General features: G+C 36.3%; 1 protein-coding gene across 1 annotated transcript; it reads left to right on the forward strand.

Annotated features, from left to right (window-relative positions):
• The first annotated feature begins 3,979 nt into the window (after window positions 1-3,979).
• Lum (lumican) lies at window positions 3,980-11,204 on the forward strand. Its single transcript, XM_036169926.1, has 3 exons — window positions 3,980-4,214; window positions 6,528-7,410; window positions 10,169-11,204. Exons 2-3 carry the CDS (start codon window positions 6,549-6,551, stop codon window positions 10,321-10,323), a joined length of 1,017 nt encoding a protein of 338 aa, XP_036025819.1. The 5' UTR covers window positions 3,980-4,214; window positions 6,528-6,548; the 3' UTR covers window positions 10,324-11,204.
• Window positions 11,205-24,156: the final 12,952 nt, after the last annotated feature.

Consider the following 24,156-nt stretch of genomic DNA (forward strand, 5'->3'; position numbering starts at 1 on the left):
TTGAAAAATCGAGACTGTAGGAGATCAAGTGGTCAGCATAATAAATGAATGCTAAGGAGGCCTGGCTGGTGGTGAGTGCCTTTAATCAGAGTACTTCAGAGGCAGGGAAAGGCAGATCTCTGTTATTTCAAGGTTAGCTTGATCTACATGAGATGTCCTGTCAGGGCTAAAACTTCTGATAAAGTCACATGGTCACTGCACATCATATGGTATATGTTGAAGTATCATATTGGATTCCATTTAACATGTGTAATTATTTCCTACCCAATTATAAGAAAAATTTATTTTTAAAGTGTGAAAAGAGAGAGGATAAGAATTTCTGTAAATTCAAGGCAACCTGGTCTACATAGCAAGTTCCAGGCAACTCAGAGCTATCTAGTGAGATCCAATCTCAAACCAACAGATAAACAAAATCTTCTTTTTTTTTTTTTTTTTGACAGCTTATACATTACTAGAGAAAGATTGGTTTCATTTTCTTTTCCACTGAAGTCTTCTAGGACAGCCTTTTCAGTTCAACAGCAAGCAGGACCTCCCACTAGAACTTTTATGACAAAGGAGTGATCTGTGTTCACCTTGGGGCTTTGAGTCCAGGGCAAATTACCTAGTTACCACCTTCTTCAGAATACTTGCTGTTCTTGAGGAATAGGGGATCTGGTGATCAGGATGCAGAATGACCTTCAGACTGTCACTCTGCCAGTCTGTGTTCAATTTCAGCCTTCATCACTCACTGTCACACATCCTGTGAATCTCTACTTTCCGAGAGTTCTGAAGGGCAGATGCTAACGTGTCTCTTGTGATACTCAGGGGAACTAGCCCTTGGCCACCATTTTGACTGAAAATTCATCATACTTAGTCTTTCTGCTTATTTTCATTGGATATTAACACATTTTTAGTTTTGGAAATATGATCATAATACATTACAGGAATTTGTATGAAATCTAAAATGGACATAAAATTCCTGAGAAAATGTGGTGTAGTGTGAATAGGTTATAAAAAATGATAGTAGGGAATAAAAGATGGCCTAGCCACTAAGAACACTGATGTTCTTGCAGAGGACTGGAATTTTGTCTCTAACACATACAATTAACATGCTCAAAGTCACCTATATCTCCAACTTCACAGGATTCAAAGCTCCATTCTGGCCTCCATGGGCATCCAAACACAGATGCATGTACTAAATTCAGCCACATACTCCCACTCACACATACATAAATGAAAAGAAATCTTTAAAAAGTGATTTCCTCTTCATTGACCTAGGAAATATGCTTGTGAAATGTACATTTATTTGCCCATAGTTTTATTAAATTTTACATTATTTTTTATTCTGTTTTTTTTGAGATCTATACATTCTAGATTGGACTTCTGAAACTTTTTCATCTAAAAACACAGACAAACACTTTCAGAAATGCCTCAGATTCATTACACATTTGAATTTGAACACATTTTTAGTTGTTACGTGTCTAGAAATCTGTGACTGTTGGCACATTTTCCCAACATTTGGCTTTCAGTCACAGGATTGTGACCCAGAATTTAAGTGTTCTAGGTGTCCTTTGTCAGATGAATACCTGGCAAGTACTTTTCCCCATTCTGTAGACCTTCATTTCACTCTGTTAATTGCTTCCTTGGCAGTGCAGAAGCCTTTTAATTTATGCAAGTCCATTAGTCAATTCTTGGTATTACTTCCAGTACTATTGGAATCTATGAGAAAGTTATGACTTATGACTGTTTCCTAAAGTGTTGTCTGTCAAGAGCTGAACAGATATCAGAAAAGTGACCTAATTCATGAGGGAGGTTTACTCAGCCATATGATGTCATTTTCAGAAAAATGTACGGCATTGGAGATGATCATGCTAAGTGAAATAAGCCATTGCCAGGAAAACAAGTATTACATTCTTTCACACACAGAATTCAAAATTTTAAACATATAAGACTATTTATGCAATGCATATACAACATGAAAATAAAGAAAGACTTTGTTGTTGTTGTTTTGTTTTTTGATACACGGTTTCTCTGTGTAGTTTTGGTGCCTGTCCTGGATCTCGCTCTGTAGACCAGTCTGGCCTCGAACTCACAGAGATCCACCTGGCTCTGGTGCCTGAGTGCTGGGATTAAAGGAGTATGCCACTGCTGCCCAGAAAGAAAGACTATTTTTAGAGAAGAAAGTGGCCAGTGGGAGAGGAGAAGGATGAGAGACATTAATGGAGAATGAGTATTAGCCAAGTTCATTGTATACATGGATGAAATTATCACAATAAAGCCCATAATCTCTATAATTAGTTAATATTTAAAATGAAATCATTAAATTAATTATGCTCATATGAGCAATTTTATTTAAAAGCATATATTGACCATAATAGTTTTGTGGACCAAAATCAAATATGATTTATTTAAAATCTATTAGAAATAAAAATACATTCCTTGCTTTACAAAGGAAAGTCTTAAGGCATAAGCAGATGATAGATTAAGGAATATCCAAGATTCTAAAATTTGAAATGCATACAAATAATGTTTACAGTTGTCAAATGTCTTATTGCAAAGTCATTTGATTCTACTTGATCTTTCTATTTGTCTTTTTCTAATAACTTGTTCATTTCCTTTACTTTAAACCTGACACCTCCCCACAATATTCTTATAATTATGATAATAGTACTAGTATTAGTAATAGTAGTAATATTACATTTATAAATCCTTCAACTCTGTCAGCAAGAGCAAAAACATCTTTTGTTTTTCAACAGTTGTAATGAGCATAAAGCACTTATTCTAGTATTTTCTAGATGAGTAAGGTTGTGATGGAGCAAATCAACTTTCCTTGGGTCTCATTATTAAAATATGAAAAATACAATATGGACTCAGGTTTTTGTTTGTTTTTTTGTTATGTTGAGAAAGGGTTTCATGAGTTCTAGGCTGGGCTCAAATTCATTATGTAGCTGAGGATGACCACAAATTCCTGATTCTCCTGCCTCTATCTTTAGCGTGCAGGAATTACAGTGTGTGTTGTCACTGCTGGTGTAACATGTAGTGCTGGGAGTTGAACCTAGGGCTTTATGAATAATAGGCAAACCTTTACCAACTAAGTGATGCAAGATATTTCTGAAAGGAATTATATCTATTGTAGCAAAATATATCGAAGCATCTTGCTCTAAGAGTTTCCATAAGTATGAGAAAATGAACATTTTTGAATGAAAAAGACCCTACAGATACAGCTGATATAATTAAGGAATTAAAGAGTTAAGGGATTGAATACATTGCTCTCTTACGAAAGTACACACAGAAAGTGACTTGGAAAGATCTATCAAGCCAGGCCTTTGGAGCAACCACAATTTTGGGTCCCTTCCACCTTGGAAAAAAGCCAGGAGCATGCAGTGACAAAATGAAAGATTAGTGACTTGTGATATTTTTAGGATATATTTATGCTTTCTTAGTTGTCTTGTTTTTTGGCTTTAAGCTATAGAATATTATCTGCAAGTAGGATTTTGAGTGAGTTCCTGAGGGAAATCCATAAATGAGAAACAGGTCAGACATTGCTGAGTGGTTCCAGATCTGAAGAACATAAAGAGATTCCTCAGCCTGAGAAATGAAATGTTCATGCTATCACTTGTATCAAAGCGTATGTGAAAACACTGTTCATAGCATAGAAATGAATTTATCCTTAGGACAAGAGGCAAGCTGGTCCAAGTGAATCAAATATATAATCCAAGAGAGATGGATGAAAAAGATTCAATTCTTTTGAATTTGCTTATTTGCATTTTCCTGAGATCCTTTGCTCTGTTTGTGATTTATGAGTTCTTTACATGAGCACAAGAGTTGGATGAACAGATTTAACTGCAGCCACACACGCAGAAGTCCAGAAGTTTATAGTAGAAACATTTCTCACACAAAATTGCCTCATGTGCAGCAGGCTCAATTCTTAGGGGATTTGATCCAGTTAAGTACATCTTTCTCTCTCCTCTTTCCTTCCATAGGGTAACGTCTCTTCTGCCCACCTGCACTTCGTTAGAGAGCAGAGTGTTCACATGCCACACCACAAGAAACTACCATGACACAATCCATCCAGAGACTGGCGTGACTGGGCTGGTCCCCCCACCCTCTTCAGCTCTTGTATCACTGAGAGTCTGGCAGCCAGTTCCACCCTGACAGAGTTCACAGCATATATTAGTGGATCCTTGTTCTCAGTGTGTCTGTTTAAGGAATTAACAGAAGCAGTGTCGAATAAGGTAAGTGCTCTTTTAACTGTAGCCCAGGGGATGCTGACTCTTTGGGACAGTGTTTAATTTTAACAGAAACAGAAAAAAAATCTAGAGGAATTTTGCCAATTTGCTATTCAATGTCAGGTTTGAATATTTATTTTCACATTTTACTTAATAGGTTCTTCCATCTTTTATGGATAATTTCACAGTGTGTGCCAGATTGATTGGCAAGGGGAATTTAAAATGTTCCAAGGTCATATTAAGAAAATAGTTACACTAGACATTTAAAAAGTACAGAAATTAAAATGCTAACCATTTTTTGCTGATTAGCTACATATGCTTATATTGTTAAAACCTAGGATTGTAGCAGAGAAAGGTCACTGCTACCTGCATCCAACAAATTTTGCAACAAAATATGTTGTTACAGGCTACAATAAACATTCTGTGTTATAAAACATTAGCTGAATGACTAGATATTTGTATGGATTGCTTCTTCATGTTTTGCTAATTTTAAAGATTTGTGGTTTAGGATGTACACCTTCAGGAATATGTTTTAAGAAATTCTGGGAAACGTTTTTCTTTTTTGCAAAGAACATTGCTTTTATGGCCACAGTTATTTGAAAAATATGGGTGAAAGTACAGTGTGGACTTTCACAGTGGAGGCACTGTGTGTTTACAAGCTCATTTTTAAATTCAGAGTGTTAGCTTTTGCTTGGCCAAAACTTTGGAAGAATTTTTTGTTATTATGTCTATTCAATTAAAAAAGTCAAAACTTACAAATGAATCAATAAAACATTATGCATCATTAATGTGTTGAAAAGTATGAGAAATTCTATTACTATGCCTTGTGTTCCTAGTGCTTAGCTATGGGCAAATCCTGTTTACTACATTAAAGACTTCCATCAAAATGGGAGGGAGTAATTTATTAGCACTATGACTATATTTGATGTTAGAATTTTAAGTGTTTCTTTTGTAAAATTTTCTTCAATGTTTCATTTGATGAAGTCTGTTAGGATTCTAAGCTATCTATTTAAAATGCATGGTCTCCCAACTCCTGCTCACTCCAAGTTACCTGATGCAAAAACTTGTCTCACACTATTCACCTAAAATATCACACTATGCCTTTGATTTGAGAGTGAATTCTCTTCACATCATTCTATCGAAGGAATATCGACTTTTCTGTAATGTATTCTCTGAATACCAACTCTTATATTCCAGATTACTTTTATGCTGCTCGCTTTTCTCTGAAAGCTGAAACTTTGTTTATCATCCTCTTCAAAACATGTTACATAAAAATAACTACCAGGAAACATTTTGAATTTACACCCTCAACTTAATACCTTATACTCAGTTCATGACTCCATCGTTGCTATTGCTATTATTATTGTTGTTGTTGTTATTTTTGTCTTTCTCATTCTCTCTTCTCTCCTACTTCCACTCTGTAAAGACACTAAAATTTGGATTAGCAACTCATATCACCGTACACTTTGGCTCAAAGGAGATATACTTTTAATATATTGAAAAGGGAAAAGAACTTAACTTTTAAAAGCTGGAAACAAGCTATTTTTCTATAGCTGGGATCGTTTTAGGTTTGGGTTTAAAAGCTAAGACTGTTTGGCATTTTTCTGTTGGATAAACATTTGTTCTTCTAAAATTAATTTACTAAATAGTAGCTTTGGAGTACTGTTTTGCAGTGGGTTTTAAAGCATGGAATGTTAAGCTGCAAATAATGTAAATATCCACCTAAGAATCCATCCTTCCCAGTCCTCTGAATCCACAATGATAACAAGGCCCTTTAAAAGGAATGTGCTAGCCGCCTCTTCTACTTCATAGGCAGCTAGAGCTGCTGTATTCAGGAAAAAACAAAAAACAAAAACCACAGATTGCTCCTGTTCCCAGCTAGGATCTTTCTAATGAGACACTTTAATGATGTTGATGGCAGAGTGCATTGAAGAATTTACAGTGGTCTTCTAATTTTCATTTCTTCTGGTTTAGAGAAATGTTCTTAAGTAGGGTTCTAACATGGTTTTGAGACAGGAGCCACCTCCTAATTAAGGGAGGACCAGAAGCAAGGGCTAAAGGGGTTATGTTAGCCATACCCAGAAGGGGGCGCATGTGTACATACCTGAACCCTGTTTCCTCCTAAAGATTGTAAACACAACACACCCCTATCCCCTATTCATATGCTTAAATATAAAAGTTTAAATGACAGTGAAGACACTACTTTAAGAGGCATTGAAAATAAGATAACAAAATGAACTTTGTTGATGAACTTAACGTAAGTTCAACTTTTTCTTGGAGTTATATTATTTTGTAATAATTTGTTTCCACTTTATTTAGGACTCAAAGCATTTACTGAACATGAATCTATGTGCATTTGCTCTTGTCCTGGCATTAGTCAGTGGTGCCAGTGGCCAGTACTATGATTATGACGCCCCTCTCTTTATGTATGGGGAATTATCACCCAACTGTGCACCAGAATGCAGCTGTCCTCACAACTACCCAACCGCCATGTATTGTGATGATCTGAAGCTGAAAAGTGTCCCCATGGTGCCTCCTGGCATCCAGTACCTTTACCTGAGGAACAACCAGATTGATCATATCGATGAAAAGGCTTTTGAGAATGTAACTGATCTGCAGTGGCTCATTCTAGACCACAACCTTCTAGAAAACTCCAAGATAAAAGGAAGAGTTTTCTCCAAGCTGAAACAACTGAAGAAATTGCACATAAACTACAACAACCTGACCGAATCCGTGGGGCCACTGCCAAAGTCCCTGCAGGACCTGCAGCTCACTAACAATAAAATCAGCAAGCTTGGCTCCTTCGAAGGGCTGGCAAACCTGACCTTCATTCACCTTCAATACAACCAGCTCAAAGAGGATGCTGTGTCCGCTGCTCTGAAAGGTCTGAAATCACTAGAGTACCTTGACCTGAGCTTCAATCAGATCTCCAAGATTCCTTCTGGCCTCCCAGCATCTCTGCTCACTCTCTACCTAGACAATAATAAGATCACTAACATCCCCGAAGAGTATTTCAAGCGCTTTAATGGGCTGCAGTACCTGCGTATATCTCACAATCAACTGGCTGATAGTGGAATACCTGGAAATTCATTTAATATATCATCCCTTCTCGAACTGGATCTCTCCTATAACAAGCTTAAAAGCATACCAAATGTTAATGAAAACCTTGAAAACTACTACCTGGAGGTCAATGAACTCGAAAGTAAGTATAAAGCTACCCCTGTGTTTGATCGCTGTATCAGGTGTGAAAATATTTAAGCATCACAACATATTTAAGAATGAGTTAAAAGAACAACAAAATTCAAACATGGAACTCTCTAGCTCAGTCACACACTGAGTTCTTCCTAGCCTTTCCTCAGGGTGTCAAGACCAAGTGCAGTTAAAGTCATAGAATCTGACATTAAATCTATCAGGATTTAATGATTGAGGATCATTGACATGGCTGTTTTAGCTCTTACTGTTTATCTGTTATTGCTTAGTTTGTTCCTGATGCAGATTTGTGTGATTCCTTTATTACTGGCAGGATTCACCCGTGGAAAGGAAGACAAACGTTCAGAGGCGATGCAGGAAGCACAGGTTCCCCAGCACACCCCCCCCCCCCAGTGTCTGACACAGACCACACATCTATTGTCCCATCATCCCCAAGCTCTTGAGAGTCAGTGTGTTTTCCTGTTAACATGGCTAACACCACTTCTCTTTCCCAGCATGGTGTGTGTGGTCCTCACAGTATTTGCCTGAGGATTCAAGGGAAGATTAAGAGTGGAAAGATGTTGATGAAGATTTCAAATATCTATTTATTTAAACATATCCTTACCGAGCCCTTCCCTTTTGTCCAGCCCTTAGCTTTGCCCACAGCCATACCTTCTTTTCACATGCTGCCATATATTTTTTGTTTGTTTGTTTATCTCTGTGATGGAGCTGGTCTTGATGTAGGCTTCCATTTTCCTTGGCTTACTAGTTTAGACAGTATGGAATTAGACATGAAATTAAAATAGTCCATCCCAACCTTACCACACAACAGAGTTTGGGACATGAATGTATTAGTTCACTAATATGTGAAAAATTCAGGTGGAAAACACCATTTTACATACAAAACAATTATATAAAAATTGAACTTGTTTATCTATTTAAATTGAACTTGTTCATCTAATGAAAAGTTCACTTCTCTTGCCATGATAAACACATTGTTATCAGAAAAATTATATGGGACATTGTGACTACATTACAGTCTTTCCATAATTTCCATAATGTAGCTCCTGGATTGCATATTCTAATGAAGGAGACAGTGACTGATAATAACATGAGCACAATGCTCTCTGTTTTATTTTTAAAGCCACCAAAGCAAGGTTTGGAACTGTTTGACTGACTGTCACATTATATACGGTTCAGGCTATCACAATTCTATTAGCACAATTGTTTATAAAGTTCACTATGTAACAGTTCATGTTCCTTCATTTTTCTAAGTAATAATTACATTTACTAATTGCAATTATCTGAATCTAAATCAGGTTCTTCACATTGAACACTACATTTAGTGACTGATACTAGTGACATGTAAAGGCACGCTCTTCAGTACATATGAAAAACTGGTTCTCAAACTGTCTTGCATTCAAAACTCAAAAGTCTATTATATTAATGGTATAATAGTTTTGTGTAACCTTATGCATATCTTCCCTTATACATTAAATCAGCTGTAGATTAATTATGATGCTCAACAAAATGAAGATGATATCTGTTTAGTCGTGTGCTATATGCTCAGGGCCAAAAAGCAATTAAAACTTTTTGCATTACTTATATATGCAAATTTAAGGATATTTTGGCCTGTGAGTCATCACATCTGAAAATGAGGAACATGCCCCACCCCCCAAAAAATTCAATGCTGCAATATATAACCACAAACAATTATCCATATTCCAGTCATGTGGCTAAGAGTTAGATTAAATCAACCTTATCTTCTTCAGGTTAAGTGATTGGAGAACGAGCAATAGGTTAAATGAAGATACCAGTGATTATTGAGGGTATTAGGTGTGTTGTTATGCTGTGAGGTGTTTTGAACAATTCAATAATTTTAATGCAGCTCACTGAAAGCAATACATTATGCCAAACAGAGGGGACAGCAGTTCCCAAGCTATGTAGCAAAGATAGCATCATTGCATCATACTTTCTCAGAGGTGGGTATTGTAGAAAGAAAGACTAGGGACTTGCACTGAAATGTAATGTAAATAAGCATCATAAAAGAATGGAGTTCTTCTATGGAGTTGTTTGAGTTTTTCTTGTCATTGTTCAGTAGACTTTGAGCATGAAAGAAAACAGCAAACTAAGGACCAGACAAGGTCAAGTTCCAATTGACCAGGGTAAACATAGGTAGTTCTAGAGTAAAGCTCTTGGTTTCTACTAAAATACTAGTTGAGTTTTGGTTCATGACAGCTTCTCAACCACCAAGCAACACTGGATACACATTCTGTGATTTGGTTTATGCCTTGGAGTTTTGATTCTCAGCCATAGAGTATGGCTGATGGAAAATTCTTTAGTGATCACATAGTCAAGTTTATCATTTTCAGCTGGAAATACCAAGGATATGAGTTTTTCATTGATGTGGTTATTCATACAATTCTTCAGGTCAGACTAAACATTTTAAGACATTTCTTACTAATTCATGTTAGTTGGATGCATTTCTAAGCCTTATTATCAAAGTTAAATAAACAAATTCTATTTTTGAGAAGTTTCCTTGCGCCTCCTGCTTTATCCTTATTAGTGCTTATTAAATATTTCTGTGCCATGTTAGAAGCTTGAAATATAAGCTCAGTGATCTTTATTTCACAAATACATAGAGTGAAGATGGCTTTCTACATGGGACATCCTATCTAACAATAAATCAGTCAGCGAGTATTTTCTTTAAATAATAATTTCAAGATCATACAATTAAAGATGTTTCATCTTTTTTATTCTTCCATCCACAGAGTTTGAAGTCAAGAGTTTCTGTAAGATCCTGGGTCCACTGTCTTACTCCAAGATCAAGCATTTGCGCTTAGATGGCAATCCCCTCACCCAAAGTAGTCTACCCCCTGACATGTATGAGTGTCTACGTGTAGCAAATGAAATCACTGTTAATTAACATCTTCTAATCACTGTTAATTAACAATACATGGAAGTATGTTCTGGAGCAATACTTCATGGTTAGGTATTTTGGGGATGTGTGTAAAGTTTTCACAATATTCTTTTGTTGTTGCTATTACTTCATGGATTTTAATTAATGAAGGAAATGTTTTGTGAACATTTACCACTTTTTAATAAAAGATGAAAAGCAGGCCTATTTCATCGTGAGGACAGATACACAAATACATTAAAACTAGTTTTTTATTTGTAAATTTAGTGTTTTCTAAATCTCTGTGTTCAAATGGTATGAAGCCTCTTTACTGATAGCATGGAAATCAGCCAACTTTTTATGGTCCCTACAATTTAATTTAATTTCCTCAAAAACAGGAAATAAATATGCATGGATGTTTATCCTAATACAAATATGTTCAAATCTTGATATGCTCAAATTTTTTTCTGCTGAAATATAGGTTGTGTATTGTGAGAACAGTATTTTTCAGTATAACAAAAAAATTATGAAGCTACATCCACTAAAAGAAATGTATTTAGTACTAAACATTTGCATAGTTACTTAATGAAACTTTTCTTGAATCATTTTTCTCTGTCATGTGTATGTTTCTTTTTGATTATTTGCATGTTATGATTAACAAGCTAATAGCAAAATAAAACATTGCAAATGGCATCATGGTGTTAATTCTTGTGAAAATCATATCTCTTATAAATTACATAAAATGATTCAGTCACATTCTAAGACAGCCATAGTCTGTAATATCTTACTTGTGTGATCATAGAATTTCCCACACTTTGGGTGACTCTAACATCCATATGCAATAAATTACTAAACCAATTTAATAAAATGAAGTTAGAACTTATATCTTCTTGGATATTGATGATATTTTCATTTTTTCCTCAAGTACGTACATTACAACCCCAGTGAAGGAGGTATGGAGAATCTTAACAGTCACTGCTGAATTCTTAAATGAGAAGGGTGAGACACAAATGACCAATAAACGTTAAATAGTCTGAAAAAGTGTTCTGAAATGGAAGTCATTATGTCCTTAATCCACTGTATTTGAAATATTGGTATTGATTTTATATATCAATGATAACAGATTTCAGTGTTGCATGGTATGGGATTCCATGGTTGTTCACATCAGGAAATAGGAAATATCATTAAGAGAAAAAAAAAAAACTCTTCTGCCCAGTAAACATTAAGGCTTTTGTTGCTGTTGCTGTTTTCTTTCTTTGCATTCATAATCGTTACCATTTATTTTTAATATAATTAGATATTTTTATTCTTAGGAAATTCTGTTCCATGTATCTTGGTCATATCCACTCCTAGACACTCATGTCCTCCCAGGAACACCCAGCTCACATGCACATACTTCATGAAATATGTGGATTTGAGTTTCTCTCTCTCCTTTTTAAATTGAAAATAGATTTTTTATTCAGTATATTCTGATCATGGTTTCCCCTTCTTTATCTCCTCCCAGATTCTCCTTACCTCCTCACTCATCAAATTCCATACCTTCCCCCCTCAACCTGCCGCCATCTCTGTAGAGAACAAATGAGTAAATTAAAAATAATCAAGCTGTTAGAAAAAAATAAAAACAAAACCGAAGTGAAATCACAAGAAGCACATGCACAAATAGCCAGCCGCACACACACAGAAACCCCACAAAAACACAAAATCAGAAATAGTAACAGATACGCAAAAGACCAATAAGGTAAAGAAATGCCCAGAAGAAGACTTATGAGACCAAAACAAATCCTAAAAAAATAACATTGAGTATGTTTTGTGTTGACCACCTCTGGCTAGATATGGGCCAGCCCTTAGCTGTGATTTGTAGACCCAATGAGATGCCATTGGAAACAACTAATTTTTTTTTTCCTTTAGGAATGGTTGCCAATCAGAGATAGTTTCTTGGTTAGGGATGGGCAATCATGCTTACTCTTTCCTCTCAGTGTAAAGCTTGTTTAGTAACAAATGTTATGTAGTCAAAACTACACTCATCCAGTACCCACTGAGTATGCACCCCCCCAAAAAAAAGAAAATATGTCTTCAAAGCATGGTATTTTCAAAGAACAAATTTAATGAACTTATTCTTTGTTTTAATGTCCTGTAACTGGAGACCTGTCTAATGAGTTTGGACCAACTGAGATTGGCATGGGAAGAATGTTGCATCAGATGACCATATACCTGTTAGTATCATGTCTTTTCTTTGTAGAGTCAAGTTCCTTGAATTGGGATGGTTCAACTCCTTTCTTGATATAAACTTAAAAGTACTTTTCCTCAACAAATCTATTTTGTAGGAGAAACAAAATTAAAATTTCTTGCTTTCCCCATAAAATTCACTACTAGTTCTTGGACATCTGTTCTCAATAGATAGTAGAAAATGTGTCATAAGTTCTCTATTAATATATGGCTTTAGATGAGCTTTGTTCTTATAGAGCTTAGGAGCACTATCTTGACTGGAAGTATGGCTACATTTTTCAAAGCTGTATATCTACCTCTATTAAGTATTATATCATTCTTAAATCTAAAATATAAGACAGTAACTTAAAACAGCAATCCTATTTGGAGTTGGGTTGAATTGACAAAGATAAATTTAAGTACAGGAAAATATTTCCTTGTAGAAGCATCTGTCGGAGTTAATTGATCATGGTCTGGATGTCATATTCTCAGCGTAGAGATGGACAGAGACTCTGGTAGTCTTCTAGATTTCATGGCCCAGTTTTAAGCAGGTAGACAGGATGGAAAAGCCAGACACTGACAAATAGATTCTTTCCTTTTGGTCCCAGATAAGATAGGGTTTTTCAAAATGTCTGATGTCTATCAGCACAAAGTCCCCAGATACAGAGACCCAGCAGAGTGCACAGTATAATGTTCAGCATTTCATAACAGTCTCTCTTTGATTATTATTCTCATCATAATGACTCAGTGTGGCACCATTAACACTAGTTAAGCTAGTGAAGTCTCAAACATTAAAAGACAGGCATTGTCCTTTTCCTAGAGAAATATGACAGAAAGAAGCCTGTTGTTCACAACATCCACCAATGAGATTCAAAACCTTTTGCATATTCACATAGAGGAAACTTTCAATTTCTAAGAAACTGCCACTGACCTAAGATGCTTAGCCATTTCTAGGCAACTCTTCTCTTTCAGAATGGCACAGTTTAGATTCCAGGCAAAAGGATGGAACTAGAAAAAGTCATCCTGAGTGAGGTAATCCAGATTCAGAAAGACAAACATGGTATGTACTCACTCATGAGTGGATACTAGATGTAAAGCAAAGGATAAACATACTACAATCCACAGCTCTAGAGAAACTAGGTAACAAGGAGGACCCTAAGAGGGACATGCATGAATTGCCTTGGGAGGAGAAAATAGATACAATCTCCTGGGTAAACTGGGGAGTAGGGAGGTGGGAAGGGTGGGAGAAGGGGAGAGGGTGGGAGATGAGATCAGGAGGGAACTGGATGGTCCAGTAGGAGGAGGAATGGAGAGGGAGAGCAATGAAAGAGATATCTTGTTAGAGGGAGACATTAGAGGGTTAGGGAGAAACCTGGCGCTAGGAAAGTTCCCAGGAATCCACAAGGATGACCCCAGCTAAGACTCCTAGCAGTAGTGGAGAGGGTGCCTGAACTGGCCTTCCCCTGTAAGAAAGATGGCTTCAGGTTCATTTTGATTGGATTTTCAACAAGATACCAAGGAAAATGGATCAAAACAGGATGAATTTATGGAAGGAGAGTCCCTCAGCTGACTCAAAAAATGGTGGGTTTTTTTTTTCCATCTCTTTTGGAGTAAATTTTCCCATGAATGGAGCAAATCTCTTCTTCTCCTAAGATGGATTTACTTAAACTCTTAACTGTGGTCCCTTAATTAAATGGAAAGCAGAAAAATGAGCAAAGCCCCTCTTTGTTCTCAAAATGTCCATTTGGAAATTGGTCTTTTATAATGCAAGGGACTATAATATTCTCTGGTTTTGAGGTTTGAGACAATCCCCAGTGCTCTATTAAGTATAAGAAGATACATGAGTAACAGACCACTAAATGAACCAGAGGAATGCTGATTCCTTAAGTTATAAGTTCTTTTGCTGGTAATAGCTAGGTCTTCAGAAATACTAGAGGGTTAAAAAAAATGGGTTTACAAAAATCTGAATTTCTTTGCTTATGGTCTTTTAAGTTTGGGGTTCAGTATTCCCACAGCTATGATTTTGTCATAATAATGGCCTTTGATTTTTCTTTGGTTAGACGCACCCACCATACATGCTTAACAGTTATTCACAGTAAGAAAAATGGTCTTGGTATTTAAAGGACCCAAAGTCAACTTTAATACCAGAACTTAAAATATACAAAAAAATAAGAATGACACTAGCTTAGTCATGTTCAAAGTACAAAAAATAAGAATCACACTTAGACATGTTGAAAATATATAAAGTGAACAGGAATATATTTTAAAGATATCCAGTGAATTATATTAATTTACTAAATTATACATTCAATGTATTTTTTCAATAAGAACTATGAGGTAGAAACAAAATGTGTGAGAAAAAAACCTGAAGTTAAGGTAACATGAGTAGATGAGTTCTTATGCATATTAATCTCACTATATAATCAAACCCCTGTGTGCCAGTGCCTCTCTCAGATTTTATTAGCCTAAATATTGACTACTGAATAAATCTATTCATGCCTTGTGTCTTTAAAGTATATCTGGTATTTCTGCGTACTAGGAAAGTAATAAGCATGCCACAATTTGAACACTTCTTTGGGTCCCAAATGCTGGGGATTGTATTTGTGTAGTCCACGATGTATTTCCACAGATGTCACTTTCTTACAAAACTTTCTTATATTTTCATCTGGATGAGGGGAGCTGCTCAGGCTTTGACTCACTTCAGTGTCCATACAAACCTGCTTCTCCTTTATCTTCTGTTCAAAACTAGCCTGAGATATGCCATTGCTTTCTGGATAGGACCAGGGTCCTCAGGGGAGGACACAGGGATGTCAAAATCCTTTGTGATCTAGTTGTCCTCTCTAGACATCTTTTGCCATGTTTTGTAAGGCCAGTTGTGCACCATATAAGATACTATTAATATCTTTTATCATAAAATGAAAATTGTTTATTACAATATTAAAATTCATTATCAGATGTTTATTCTAATAAAAGTTCTCTTGTGTACTTCTGTAGGTATGTTTTAATTAATTCATTTAACAAACATTTAGTAACCCTTTTCTCAACGCTAGGAATAGTTTCCCTGCTAGGGGTACTTTTCTGGAAGTGATTAATGAATCCTTATTCTCCTGATATTCTTAGGGGATTAAATACTCATTCTGTAAGACATCAGGTGGTAACAAATGCTTTGAAGAGAAATCACCTAAGTCATAAGAGGGAAGATGTGTAGGTGATTATTTTATCAGATGATTATATTATATTTATTATATTATATGATTATATTATAAGTTATTATATCATAATTACATTATATTATTATATATAATATAATATATGATATGATTATATTATAAGTAATTACTTATAGTAATGTTACATGTTAGAATATTTGAAATAAGGCAAGGAATATTATTTGTGTGTGTAATGACAATTAGTGAACACAGATGTCACACATCTGAAGGGGAGTGAAGAGTGTTTCATGGGAAGGTATGGAGGGATAAACGTTGTAATTATAATATGTAAAAGAAGAAAAGAATAGAAGAGATCGTTTGTATGTATTGCTTTCACTCAGTACTTATAAGCTAAATTCCTACTGTTGAGGAGGAAATACCAATATACTGGGTTACACATAGTTCGAACATCAACTCCCATTGTGAATACTTCTGTTTTCAGCCTGAAAATTTTTATTCAACAAGCTCTCATGACATTAAGGGGGCTCCAATGTGCTTCCCAGTGTGTCTATAAATTCCCCTTTCAATCCCTGACAAAGAACAGAGCTTGCTAGTGAGATCTTAAGGTGTAGTTGTTGACTGGAGTTACTGTAAGTAAACAGCTATGGAGAAGAGCAAACTACGAAATTCTGTCCTGTACAAACAGGGCCTCTTCCCACAAGTCCAACAAGGTCCTTCATTCACTCTTACTAACTTTAAACAAATTCTTGAAATTACTTAAACTCCTGAGACCATTCATTTCTGTTAAAGTGTTTTTGGGTATAATTGACAAAATTACATGTATTGAAAATAGATAACATGTATATCACACTAGTATATATAAAATGTGTCATGGTTTAATTAAGCTAATTAATACTCCTATCACCTCACATTCTTAGAAGTGTCTGTTTTGAGGACATTTTGGATCTACCATATTAACAATACTCAAGTATATTCTATATCTTTTTTAACTACAATTATCATGTTGTGTAACATGTATTCATGCTTCTTCTATCTATCTGGAAAAGTTACCCTTGTCTAATGTTTGATCTTTAAATCACTATTCTATTGTCTTTGTTCTTAAGTTTTGTTTTTTCAGATTCTATAAATACATGACACTTCACTTAATAGAATATTCTCCAGGTTCATCATCCATTATATTACAGATTTCTGGATTTCTCTGCTTTTTATAAATTTAGCTAGCATTTCACTATGTATCTTTGACCACTTTAAAAATCCATGTGTCCATCAAGGAACATCTGGATGTTATTCTGAATAATGATTCAGTGAACATAGGAATTCCAATATCCTGTGAAACACTCATTTGCAATTTCTTTATATATTTAGGCACAGTTCAAGAAGTGGAATAGTTGGATCATATGTTAGCTCTGTTCTTAATTTTGAGGTACTTTTATATTATATTCCACAGTTAATTTGTTAATATTTATTTACATTGACAGTATACAGGGATTCCCTTTCCACCTGGTCTTCTATAGCATTTGTTCTCATTAACATTTTTCCAAGAAAATATGGGTCATGATAATTTTAAATTTTAATTAAGTTAAGGAGATAATATCATTTGCAAACCTGAACCTAGTACAACACAGATAAAATTCATGCATAGCCTTTTGAGATTGCTGTTGTCAACCAACTTTGTTTTCTAACATTAGTGATCTTGATGCTAGCAATGATATTAAAACATATGAACATTGATTGAATACTGAAATAATTCTTGTAACGACTGTATGCAAAATATTTTCCCTAAATATGCACAACACATGCTTACTCACATCAGCTAGAGAACCCACAACAGAACAAAGTAAGAAATGTACTGAAGTCCAACTGGGTGACATGTTACCCAATAGTTTACTATTGAAGTTTTTTAAGTTTTGAACCTAAGATGGAAAGGTATATTTCCCCCTTTTATGATACAATTATAAAAATAAAACAAAACCACAATAACTCAGAATTTAAATAATGCTTTTGATAATGGGGCAGCCAACAGATGGATGAAAGTTATTTCTAATGTTCTGCCTCTAAGACTCTGGACCACACCTCCAATCCCATCAACAATACCTTAGTCACTATTGACCAAAGTGTAGCTAAACTCTATTTTTCCTTGTTTCTCTTGCTAGCCATCAAGTTTAGTTAACCTGACTTGGGTGACTTCAAAGTTTTCTAACTAGTCTTTCCTCTATCTTCCTAAATCTCATTCTGAGTTGAACATAACTCTTAAATATCCCTATCTGTAACTCTAACCCTTCCTACCTCAGAAGCATGTTATTTGGGGGACTTGGAAGAAATAAGGTCCAAAGTCTGAATTCTTAATCATTTGCAAAACAAACCAAAATAATACAAACAACAATAACAAAAATAAAAAAAAAAAAAAAAAAACAAAAATGTTCTTATTCAGTTTACAATTAGCCCAGAACAGGGCCTTCTGTTAATTGGTTTATATTATGAACCAGGAGGTATCATGACTGAAAGAAATGACTGGACAGTTTCCAAAGAATCTTCCTTTTTAAATCCGTCCATCAATGAACAAAGCTTTTGACTCAAAGATCATTTTGCATTTCATTCTCCTTTTGGGGTTCTGTAGATTCCTGATCTACTTCAGTTCGGTTTTAAAGGTTACTCTGGGTAGACAATGTGGAGGATTGTGGACCTCATCTATTCCCGTAACTGCTCATTATCAGTTTGCTTACTCTTTGAGTAGCTCTGTCTCCCAGACAGACAGAGACAGACACACCAGCCCTTTCCTACAAGGCCTGTGTATTTTGTTCCCAGGAGAATGGTCTCCTCTGTGAAGTTAGTTAAACTGGAATTGTCCCAGATTTTAGAGTAGTCCTTACCCAAAATTGTCAACTTACTTGCCAAAAACTCCCATCTGTCTCCTGTTTCTGTTGGTTGGCACTTCTCCAGATACCATCTGGGATAAATGTCTTGTTCTCTCTCTCTCTCTCTCTCTCTCTCTCTCTCTCTCTCTCTCTCTCTCTCTCTCTCTCTCTAATGGCCTTAAGTCCTGAGTAAAATCATCTTAATTCTCTCTCTCTCTTTAATGGCCTTGAGTCCTGAGTAAAATCATCTTAATTTTAGGTTTATTTTTCAGCTTTTACTGTTATGAGAAAAACAATGACCTTTATTTACGCAGGACAACAACTGCAAGGTCTATGATTTCATGGCTCTCCAGACATATGGAGATGTTCATGTGTCTTAGCCTTGAAAATGTCAATGTGTTGCCTGATTGCTTTGCCAAGAATTGTTTAAAGGAAGATTTTTAGAAATGAAAACAACAGCAAAATAAATGGTATTTGCTAAACTTTCTGGCCATGGCTTATGGAAAATAGCTCAGTGAAAAAAGTGCCAGAGCTACAAGAATGAGAAAATAAGTTTGAAAGCTTTAAGCACAGTTGTACATCAGTATCCCCAGCACTGGAGGGATGGAGGCAGGCAGAGTGCTTTAGAGACCACATGAGGCTGCCAGAGTAGCTAAATCTATGAGGTCCTATCTCACAATAAAAGGTATAATGTGATGGAGAAAGACATTCAGTGGTGACCTTTGATGACCACACATGTAGTCTCACATAAACTCATATACAAACACTCATGAAAGAGAGAGAAATATTGACCAGTAAACGCATATTCAATATATCATCAAAAAATGTGTTAGGCATAAAAAGATAGATCAACACACTCTCAGAGGCTGGTTCACATATTTATATTTTCTTGATATATATTTTAAAAGACCCTTGAGAGGATTTCTTTGAGATTGGGTTTAACACAGTTTCTGAGCCCTGGTCCAGGATTATTTTTCTTGAAGGACTTAGCTTTCACAGGCTAACCTCGCCTTTATGATAGCTATAGTTCTGGGCTAACCTCACCTTTATGATAGCTATTTTTCTGGCTGTTTAAATTTGCACTTTCCTCCCGAATCCAATACAGGCAAAAACATAGACAAAAAAAGAAGTCCTGTTTTTACCTTTATTTTCCTATTTTACTGCTTGAGTTATTAAGCTACAAAGATGTTCAACTGAGATAAATTACTTGAAAATAAACGACATGAGTGCCAGAAGGTCACTCCTAAGTAACCGTAGCCTATCTTTATGCAACAGATACATTTGGAATATTCTCAGTTTCAAACCGAGTTTCTGAGTTCACTCTTATCTCTATACTCTTTATCTCTCTCCAGGCACAAAAGCTAAGTGCAGTTTGGTTTCATTCAGACTTCAAGGGACATTTCAGAGCTATTTGTTACCATGATAGATGTCTCACACCCAGCACCAGGGAAGTCTTTCATTTTTGTGCCTTTTTTCTAAACTGCATCAAATTTTCTATTCAGAGATGAAATTTTAGACAGCAGCAGTCTGCCTGGTTCCAGATAATTCTTCTACTATAGAAGTTCAATGCGTTCTTTGTTTTCTAAGTAAATTCATCCAGCGTTTGCTGAGCTGATACTCAAGTCCAGCAGCATAGGTCAGTCTTCCTCATGAGGGGGCAGAAACATTTTGCTGAGATAGAATCCATTGGTACCTTTCCCTTCTTTTGTTTGCAATGAGGACACAGGTTGATGGTTTGCCTATTCATTCTACATGGGACCTTTGTCTCTGGTGGCTTCTTTTTCACTGTCTTCTTTTAATCCCTCCTTCCCTTCCTTCTCTGCCTAGCCCACCACCTCCTCTCACTTCTCCTCTTACGTCTCTTCCTTTGTGTCCTCCATCTTTCTCTAGCCCAGGACTAGGCAGCATAAACTGTGGGGATAAACACAAAGAACACTGATCAAAAACATTCCACTCATGAAAAACGCTTAAACAATGATTATTCTAATCATTGACATTTGGTCTTAAAAATAAATGCACACCTACTCATCGTCTTAATAATCACACAGGTCAAGTAAGACTTCCTCCATCTCTACTCAACAGACAAGAAGTCTATGGTTTAAAAATAGTTAAATCTTCAAGCCAGAACTCATGAGGACAGTAAATGTTGCAGCTTATATTTAAGCTCTAATGAGTTTTGTCCAAAGGACAGTTTCACAATGGGGGAATAAAAAAATGAAGTAGTTCTCTGGGTGAAGAGTTCATTTCATGCAATGGAAAGAAGATACTAGTGGGGAACAAAGAGCCCTGGGTAACTGTGATGTTGCCTTTCTTGTGTGGCTAAGCAATTGTCTGCAAAAATGAAAGGACTTTGGACTAGGTGATTCCACAGTCCTTGAGCTCCAAGATTCTGTGTTTAATTTTTGCAGTGCCACAATAATATAATATACATGGAGACCCTCAGGGTTCTCTTCCCTGTGTATTTCTATAGTTTTTGTATTCAGCTCCATCCATAAGTAGGAAATACAGACAGTCAGACCCCCAGGAACCACAGAGAAGGATTTAGACATATACTGTATTGCACAATCAGAGATTGCCTGAGCCTCATCCTGGACTATCTCTTCTTTCTCCACCATCCTGTAGTCTATGTTTATTAGGCTGATTAGCCAACCTCCAAGAACTTGATCTTACCCTAAAACTGTTCAAAGACATCAGATACCAAGAAGGATGTCCTAGACAGGGAATTATCATCTTACACACTCTTTATCATTTTTTGTTTGTTTGTTTGTTTTTTGTTTTCTTTTCTTTTGTTTTTTTACAAAAATAATCCTGTTCAAATTTTATTGGAATTCCACTCATTATATATATATATATATATATATATATATATATATATATATATATATATATATAACATTTTATACTTTTCAACATAGATATTCTGAACAGTTACCATTTTTATCATACTATTTTATGATGGTTTTTTCCTTCTTTTTTATTTATTATATTTGTGTTTTAATTTTACACATCAGCCATGGGTTCCCCTGTCCTCCCCCTCCGGCCCCCCACCTTACCCCCATCCCCTCCCCTCCATTACTATCTCCTCCAAGGCCAAGACTCCCCTGGGGATTCAGTTCAACCTGGTGGATTCAGTACAGGCAGGTCCTGTCACCTCCTTCCAGGCTGAGCAAAGTGTCCCTGTGTAAGTCCAAGGTTCCAAACAGCCAGCTCATGCACTAAAGACAGGTCCGGGTCCCACTGCCTGGGTGCCTCGACTACTGGCAATGGTTGAGAGAAAGCCTGACCTGACCTAGTCTGGTGATCAGATGGCCAAACACCCTACATGTCATGCTGGAACTCTCATCCAATAACTGATGGAAGTGGATGCAGAGATCCTCAGCCAGGCCCCAGGTGGAGCTCCAGGAGTTCAATTGTCGAGAAAGAAGAGGGAATGTAAGAGTGTGAATTGTTGAGACCAAGATTGGAAAAGCACAGGGACAAATAGCCGAATGAATGGAAACACATGAATTATGAACCAAAAGCTGTGGATCCCCCAACTGGATCAGGCACTCTTTATCTTTTTAAGGCGAAACTGGAAATCAGGAAACCTACATGAATTTCCTTGTTTACTGTAGGCTTGGTCCTTGCTCCCACCTTCTTCCTGGTGACTCACTCCTATAGTTCACTTCCTCTGCCTCACTTAAACTAAGTCAGAGTGCCTTTCATTATTGATCATTATTGTTTTTGTTCCTGAGGTAAAGAAGAATGAAGAATGGCATTAAGACATGATAAGCACATGACCATTCTCTTATGTTGGCCAATCAAGATCCACTCTTATGATACAGGCAATTGCAGAGTTAAAGGGAAATTAATAACAACGCAGTACAACAAATAAAAACCAATCTGTGGAATCCAAATTATTTATCTCATGTACAGCTCATTATGTTTGCCTTTAATTATTGGAAAACATCTAACAGATATCATCAAAGTATATGAAATAAGTTTTCACATTCTCCATGTAATATACATTACTTCATTGTTATTTTAGCAGATAATTTATTTTGCTGCTTTTTCTTGTTTTCCACAGGTGTCACAATACAATTAATACAATTTTATATTTAAGACAATATTACTAAGATGTGTGCCCATTTCACAAAAGATAAACTACAAATAAAGTCAGAAAACGTCATGTCTACAATACCTCTCTGAAAGCCTATTTCAGACTAGATAACAGGGGCTTGGGAAATGGCTCAGTGGATAAAGATTTGCTGAACAAACTTGAGGAGCCGATATTGGATGCCCAGAAGCATCTTAAGATCAGATGCAGTATCATGCATCTGCCATCTCATTGAGCAAACTTGAGGAGCCAATATCGGATGCCCAGAAGAATCTTAAGATCAGATGCAGCAACATGCACCTGCCATCTCCTTGCTCTTACTGTGAGAGATGGGGATTAGACATGGGAATCTGCAGAGGCTCCCAGGCCAGCTAGCCAGATACACATGGCATTCAGCAAAAACTGCGACAAACAATGTGAAAGGTGAACAGCAGAGCCTCAGGATGTTTTGAGCCCATACAGTAACTCTCATGCACATACGACCTCACAATACATATCACACATAGGCACAAGAAAACCTAATTACTTGGTAACGTAAATAATCAGGAAGAGGAAATAGGAGGTCTTTCATGAAAAACAAGAACAAAAACATGAAGTACTCAAGAGGAGCTGGGTTTTCGCTTACTTTATTTCCTTTCTTTTCTTTCTTTCTTTTTTTTCTTTTTTTTTTGGTTCCCACCTCCTAGCAACCCGTTCAGAACATTAATTCTATGGAAGAGGTGTTGTTCTTCATTTAGTCAAGCGTTTATCAAGAATAATACTTTTAAAAAAAACATATGTGTGCTAGGTTTGGGAGACATAAAGTACTTTCCTACCTAAAACCGTAACCCACTAAACATGCCAGTACATCTGCCGTGCTGGGCCAATTGGACAAAGAGGGAAGTTTCCTTTCCCTGTGTCCAGGGAATAAGCTCATGCAAGCAAAGGTGTGAGCCCCATGCATTAATGGTGATAAACTTACTTGTCCTTTGTGCAGTTTTTATTTATCCACGACCCCAGACACAGATGTAATGCCTAGAAACAGGGGTCCTGTCATCTCTAAGGTTGATGCTTTGTGTATATACTCCACCCTGCCCAGCCCAAGAGCCTTTTAGAAGTGGACTGTTGTGATAGATTCCATCTGGTAAAATGGAAGAAAAAAAAAAAAAACATTTTTTTTTTTCAGTCCCATATCAGCATTTCAGCCAACTGGCAACAGGGCTAACTCAAGAGTTCTCCCTTTGCTCCCTCTTTTTTCTCACACAGTCCAGGGAAAGTTTTAAATGTTAAAGAACAACAGGGCTGCATTTCAGGGGTAAGGGACAGAGCAATATGCATAACCTTCTCTCCATCCAAAGCTCCGGTAACTCTTCCCTGGGCAAATATAATATTGCAGAATGACTTCCTATATTCTTGCCCCAGGATCTACTTGCCCAAGAAGCGTGGAGAAAAAGAACATGGTTAAGAGTGAGAGACATAATTTAACAGATAATTAAGCAAGTCTGTGCAGCGTTGTGTTTGGCCCCTCTGAATCAGCCCATCCTGGAGTCCTGCAGAG

This window comes from Onychomys torridus, chromosome 20 (genome assembly GCF_903995425.1).
Source record: "Onychomys torridus chromosome 20, mOncTor1.1, whole genome shotgun sequence".
NCBI classification, from domain to species: Eukaryota; Metazoa; Chordata; class Mammalia; order Rodentia; family Cricetidae; genus Onychomys; species Onychomys torridus.